Consider the following 7,256-nt stretch of genomic DNA (forward strand, 5'->3'; position numbering starts at 1 on the left):
TTCTGAAAATATTTTCATCCCGTCTAGTGTGAATCATCCTATCTAGCTTGTGGTGAGTGTTTGTTGTGACGGTGTTACAAAGCCAAGGTAGCATGGCTGCTTTCAGCCAGCTGGCTGAGCGTTGTGTGAACACACATCTTGGCTGTGCTAATTTGCGGCACACATGCACAGCGATGGGTCCAGCCTGCAGAGAAGGATCATTACGTTTGGATCACGCTGCTCTCACATTGTTTAGGCTTTTGCTGGCAGCGCCAAATAATCGTTAACTACTTTTCCGCGAGTGTTTAAAACCCATCTGACTGAGATGCTAGAGAACTTGGTATCGACGTTTATCGATACCAAGTGCAGTAAAAAGCCCAGATATCAATCGAGGCTTTTTACCTTGAAGCCAGCAGCCGTGCCAGCAGGGCAGCCTTCACATTTGGCTCCCTGCTGGTGTCACCGGCACAGGGACTGGGGGGGGCGGGGGGAGAAGCGAGCTGTGCGTCGGGGGAACCCCTGAGGCAAACCGGAGGCCTGAAGGAACCGGAACGGCTGCACCGCTCCTTCAGGCACCGGGACTGCCCGGCTTGGGCTGCGTCCCCGGGGGCTCTCTGTGGGTAAAGGGCTCTGTGTCTGAGGTGGGTACAGGCTGAGGGGGCGCAGCACCAGCCGTCAGCTCCGGCCGTTGTGGCGGCTCGCGGGGGGGGGGCGGGGGGGGCCGGGGGGGCGGTGCTGCCGACCCTGACGTCACGGCGCCCCCGCAGCGCCGCGCGGCCGGCGCCTGACGCCTGCCTCCTCCCCGTCCGGCAGCGCGGGGCTGCGGGCAGCGGCAGCGGCACGCGCGGACCCCCCGGCAGCGCTCGGCTCCGTTCGGCTCCGCTCGGCCCCGCTCGGCCCCGTTCGGCCCCGTTCGGCCCCGCTCTGCCGCCTGGCGCCATGTCGGTGGCCGGCCTGAAGAAGCAGTTCCACAAAGCCACCCAGGTGCCCGCGCCGCAGGGGGCGTGCGGGGCGCTCGCCGGGATGTGTGTGTGTGTGTGTGTGTGCGCGTGTGCGTGCGCGCGCGCGCGCACGGGGGGGGCGCGAGGGAAGTGGGTTTGCACGAGGGCGCGCGGTGCACGCGTGTGAGAGTGTGCACAGGTGTGCGTGGGAATGCACGGGTTGCATGGGTGTGCACGGTGCAGGGGTGCGTGAGCGTGCACGGGTGTGCGTAGGCATGCACGGGTGTGTGAGTGCACGGATCTGTGAGTGCACGGGTGTGCGTCGGCATGCACGAGTGTACATGAGTGTGTCGGTGTGTACGGATCTGTGAGGGTGCACGGGTGTGCATGATGCACAAGTGTGAGCGTGCACAGGTATGCATGGGCATGCACGGGTGTGCATGGTGCACGGGTGTGTGAGTGTGTACAGATCTGTGAGGATGCAGTGATGTGCATGGGCATGCACGGGCATGCATGGTGCATGGGTGTGGGTATGCACGGGTGTGCATGGTGCACAGCTGTGTGAGCATGCACAGGTGTGTGAGTGCGCACAGGCATGCATAGGCATGGATGGGAGTGCATGGTGCACAGGCGTGCATGGGTATGCATGGGCATGCATGGTGCATGAGTGTGTGAGCATGCACAGGTGTGTGAGTGTGCAAGGGTTCACGCAGTGTGTCAGTGTGCACGGCTGTGCGTGGGCACGCACAGGTGTCCACAGGTCTGTAGGTCTCACGCGTGTGCAGGGCTGGGCACTGCCTCCCCCCGCGTGGGCCTCGGAGCTCCCATTCCGAGGACTGGGTTCTGCCTGCATTTGCTCGGTCTGACTTTCTAAATCCGCGGTACAGTGACCTTTTTTTCAATTTTCTTTACCCCTCCCCCCCCCTTCCCCTGAGTACAGCCAAAATCTGAATAATGAGATTTGGCTGTGTTGCTTTAGGCACGGTGTGTTATTGCGGAAGGTCAGGGTGGCCGTTTCACCAGGCTTCGATCTGTTTCATAATGCAAAGCCCTGCGTGTTGTGCTCTGTAAGGGTGCAATTCCTGAACCAGGGGCTGACTTAACATGCTTCGGGGATAAATGTAAAATGCTTTCACAGAAGTCTGGGGAATTTCCTTGGATTTAGAGATTTGAGACTGAGACCTGTGTTGATGCTCCTTCACTTTATGTGAAACCCAGTGCAAAACTCCTGGTTACAACCCACTAATTGTCCTTGCAAGCATCTTCAGGTAGCAGTTTTAGTCGCTGTAAGCAATTTGTAGGTGCAGACATGCAAGATGCAGCAGCCGTTAGGCTTTTCAACACCTGTGCTTTTCCCTGTTCTCATCCATCTCATCTTTTTCATCTCATCTCTTGTTGCAATGTTGGAGAAATTTGCCCAAAAGAATGATCTCTCATAGAAGTAGTCCCAGTTCTCATTCTTGTAGTCTTTATACCATACCCATTTTGACTACAAGTGCAGTGGGGTATGTCAAGTCCTGCATGGGCCCATGCAGGAACAGGGTGACATTGTGTCTCACCTTTCTTACCAAATTATGCTGCTTCACTGGTAAAACAGTCCTCACAGAAACCTGCTGTACTCTGGCAGATGCGGCAAGGAGCAGTTCAGTGTTACTGAGCCCATGCTGCAGTGTCCATCTGCTGCTGCTACTTCGTTTTATCCCCCCCTACTACCTACGGCGCTAGCAGGAGCCCGGAGAACCATCAAACCATCACCGCTGCACTGTGTTCTGGTGCCAAAACATACGAATTGCAGTGTCTGTGTCACCTGGGCAAGCTGCAGTTCACTTTTGAATAATGTGTCTTGATTCACCATTACTGTAAGTTAATGAGTGTGCCTCCGCATCAGCAGGGGTAAGCATCTTTTCCGGAGGAAGCGTGGTGTGAAAGGTCTGTGAATGCTGCTCTGTCCTTCAGATGACACTCTCACACTGATTGTCAGCAATACTTGTCATTTAGGAGGAAGGAAGAGTTTTAGCTGGCTGGAGCCAAAATAGTAAATTTCTGCTGCCAGATTTAGCAGCCTGATATCAGATGACCCAGAGATTTTTTGGGCCCAGCCTTGACTTTCACAGATTGTATGCAGGGCATGAAGACACATTCATGTATGAGAATGACTCACAAGTAGGTTGCAAGACAGATCTGTTCATTGTCTTGCTTTCAGTAGGAGTGAGAAATCCAGGACTTGGTTGTGCTGGCCTTACTCCTGGGAGTAATCCTTTTGATCAGGGATTAATCCCCAGGTGGAATATGGATTGGCATTGCCACTATGAATAAAGCTTCCCAGAAATGACCAAACAATTTCGAAGTTTTAAAGTTTCTGACTCATTCCCTTGGTTCTTATTCACATAAGATCCTGTGTATGGTGTGCAGTCATACTAGAGTCCTAAATCATACCAGGAACGATTTCAAGTTATTTATGAGGTTGCAGTGTCCTTTAATCCAGTTAAGCATTTTGAAGGCTTTGGTTTAGTTTCTTTCTGTCTTTAATGTTGTAAAATTAGTAGCCCTTATACACATGGGTGCATTATGAGCATACAATGTTATTATTAGATAATACAGTTCCAATTGCTAGTATAAAGATTTATGGCACAATTTAAATATTAAAAAAATATTTTTCTTACATCAGTAAGTCCCTAGCAGAACTTGCAATCGTGTGACTTCCATATCTGGATTGTTTTGTACTGTGCAAGTATTTTTGATTTCATTCATCATTTTTTGACTTGTGAAAGATCAAACTCACCTGTATTAAATACTGACACTCTGTTTTTTTAACTAGAAGTCATGTTGAAGAACTTGAGGTCTGTCAAATTCCTTGCACCAGCTGCAGCAGCAGTAAGTCATTGAAAAGCAGGTGGGAACTTTGCTCTTTCTAGAATGAATGGAGAGTTCACAGAAAAATAGTTCACAGAGAGTTTCAGAAAAATAATAATAATAATAATAGTTTTACCTCTGGGCAACATCATAAAGTTCAGAAGAAGTATTCCTGAGTTTGTAAAAACCAGGGTGAGTCTGGAACTCTTGACATTTATTCAGAATTACAAGAAGTTAAATTGACGAGTGGAGAGCAGGCTAGACTATTCATTTACGTCAATTATCCACAGAGTGCTGAAGGAAGAAAAATAAACACATTTGAATGTTAACTGTGCTGCTGCAAATCTGTTGGACATCCTGGAGCTAAGAAGATTGCTCCATGTCCTTTTATTTTTTTATATTTTTCCCAGAAATGGGTAACTAAATCCTATGCCACTAAATGGTCTCCTTTCCTTTAGGCGTGCAGACTCCTCTGCCGTTAGCACTATCCCAGCATGAAAGAGAGACTATTGCAGCCTGCAGGTTTGTGTATGGCTTTAAAACTGCCAGCATGGATTTGGCACATAGGTTCATTCGCAAGAAGACCGCATTAGAGATGAGGCAGTGTTAGAAAACACTGAACATCTGCATTGAATGTGTCCTGGAAGAGTGTCTGCTTATTAGGAAGGGTCCAGCAAAACTGAGTGTGTGTAACCCCATAAACTTGTGAGGGGTTCCAATGAAATCAGTGGGAATATGAGAATGACAAAAATTTATCTTTTCAAGTGCTTTCTATATTGTGGTTCATCTAGCTAATTTATTTGTTTATTTTTAGTTCCTTGGTCAGGAATGTGCAAAATATTTTTCACTGCAGTGGGTAAAGCAATCTTTCTTTAGACATAACATGTTTTCTATATTTGCTTTGCTCTCAAACTGCAACTAACGAATTCTTAGCATTTCTTTCGTACTGATAGAGGACATGGAAAGTGACATACTGATACCAGTATTTTTCTAAATACCCATCCAGTCCCATCTTCTGTAATACGTATGTGACTGTCCCACTGTGTTTAGTGGGACCTGTGCATGCTTGCCAACCTCGACCTTTCCAGGCAAAGCACTTCACCTGCCTTTTCCCGCTGACTTTGATTGAAACTGCACTCACACTGTGTCTGCCGATCTCCCTGCATCTTTCCTCTCAGCGCTACCCACCAAATTCTTGTCCATTCCCATACATGTAGAGGTATGTGGACTAGTTTGGGAAGTTGGACAATGCTATATTGTTCCTAGTGGGGCTGTTGCACTTTGAAATTGCTTACGTTGGACTTAGGAAGCCTCCACCTCCCATGGTGTGGAAGGTTGTGAGCAGGTGGAGGTAAGACAAAAAGGGACATTTGTGAGGTGGCCGGCTGAGGTCAGTACTCGAACTAGCTGTTAAAAATTTCTCTGCTGTGTAAAAATTTCTCAGGCTGTGTACCCTGTCTGTCATTTTCTCTCAGTGCAGAGTGGTATATTTTTAGGTCAGGGAAAGGGAGCAAGTTTTTGATCTGGGAGTAAAGACAATTTTTGAGAAAGTTATTTACTTGAATGTGGAGAGGAATATTTTCAGCTTCGGGTAGGGAAATTCCTTCTGTTTGTGCACTTTAGTTTGTGTGCCAGATACAGTATTCATAGTTGGCATCATTCCCATATGTCTTTTTATCAATATTACATAATTGAAAGGGTGAAAAAATTGACCTTAATCTGAATTGCCCATTACTTGGATATTGTGTAACCCTTCTGAATTTTTGATGGATTAAACAATCTGCTCCAGTTTCTAACTGTTTCTACATCTAACAGAAAGAAAGAACAACTGCTTAGTATGTAAAAAAGATAATGGCTCTTTTTTTTTCTTTTGTTTTGCAGTATTTCTTAGGCATTTAGCACTTCACTATCTTTCCACCTGTTATATGCGGTTCCCATTTTTTGTATGTGTGTATGTATATACACACAGCTGAAGCATTGATTGACAGCCATTTGCAATTTTTCTCCCAGTGATCTTTGGAGGCAGAGAACATCTGTGGTTGCTACGTTCAAAGCACAACTAGGATCAGAGTTTTGTTTTTTGTCTTGATTTCATCACCACTGGAAGTATTACACAGCAAAGAAATAGGAAGAATGGGGTGCTCCTGGTCATTCCTGTACAACAGTGTCTTAGATCTAAACATGCCCTCGTGACTGTCATGCTAATGGCATTTCATAAGAAGTGCTGAAGCAGCGTACACAGGTTTAGCAGAAATGGACTCTGCAGAGGTTACTCTGCAGAATATTATGCTGTGCTACATAACTGTCAAGTGCATGTTTAAACGAGGTGCTGGGATGACTGTACACATTTGTTGTGGAGGCTGGAGGAGCTTGAACACCGCCTGTTTGACCTAGTAATCTGCTAGTGACGTCTTTGACTTTAAAAGATGAACAGGACAGACAGCATTGAAAATATGTTTTGCAGGCCATGGGGAACTGTTGCAGCTCTGTGAGTAAATCTGAAGAGAAGTAGTGAATGGACAGCATGTGGTGGGAGGTGCCTGGAATTAAGCAGACCCATGGCCCCTCTTCTTAGTGAAAGTCTGTAGTACCCTCACAGGCAACCAGAGCTGCCTTCCAACACCATTTTCTCCTAAAACTACAAGTTCTTGCTTTGTGCTGCCTTCTGGCAGCTTCTTTGACTCTGGTCCTCACTGTCTTCGTACTGGTCTCTGGTGGACAGCAGTGGTGCTGATATTCTTTTAAATATATGTCTATTTGCAGAGGAAGGAGCACTAAGCTAAAGCACAGTATTCTTATGATGGTCTTTGCCACAGCAGAATTACCTAGAATTGCCTGGCCTTCCACTGATTATCTAATCCTGCACTTAATCTTGGAGAAGAAAGAGTACATTTTTAAAATCTGAGCTTATAGCAGATGTTAGAGGAATCCATCCAACCTGTCACAGAAATGACAGGAATTAAAATAATTTTCTTTTTTTTTTTTTTTTTGTCCTGAAGAGGGGAAAAAAAGAAAAGAATTTTACTTTTCCTGTGCTAATGTTTTTCACAAGCTTTCCCTTTATGGAGTCCCTGTAGACTTTTCATGGAAGAAAATAAAAAATAAGCAGCTATTTGAAGTTCAGGGTAATTCTAATTTGTCTGAAAATGGAAACTGCCATGACAGTCTCAGACAGGATGATTCGTGGGCTTGTCATTATAACTGATGTGCTACTGATGATGCTTTTTTGCCCATGCTGGAGGCCATGTCTTTATAATTAAATGGCATTTTTAAAAGAATCTTCTTAGACTGAAAGTGGCTGAAGTAGTTGTTGCAGCATTGTATGGGTCACACCAAGGGGCAATGGTTTGCCTCATCTCCATTCACCCACCAGTGAAGGGGTGCTACTTAATCCCAGCAGAGGTGCTGCTGAGGCAGCAGCAAGTGTAACCTTACTAGCAGCAGCCTGTAAAGGTGGCTTGATGTGATGCCAGAGGGCCTCTG

The 7,256-nt window shown here is 46.7% G+C and overlaps 1 protein-coding gene across 1 annotated transcript in view; it reads left to right on the forward strand.

The window, feature by feature from the left end:
• The first annotated feature begins 731 nt into the window (after positions 1-731).
• Positions 732-7,256, forward strand: part of SH3GL2 (SH3 domain containing GRB2 like 2, endophilin A1) — a 95,420-nt gene continuing 88,895 nt past the window's right edge. Inside the window, exon 1 of the mRNA XM_040541456.1 lies at positions 732-963. Coding sequence (XP_040397390.1) covers positions 919-963 — 45 coding nt within the window. The 5' untranslated portion in view covers positions 732-918. The remainder of the gene's footprint in view (positions 964-7,256) is intronic.

Source organism: Cygnus olor, chromosome Z (genome assembly GCF_009769625.2).
Source record: "Cygnus olor isolate bCygOlo1 chromosome Z, bCygOlo1.pri.v2, whole genome shotgun sequence".
In the NCBI taxonomy this organism is placed as follows: domain Eukaryota; kingdom Metazoa; phylum Chordata; class Aves; order Anseriformes; family Anatidae; genus Cygnus; species Cygnus olor.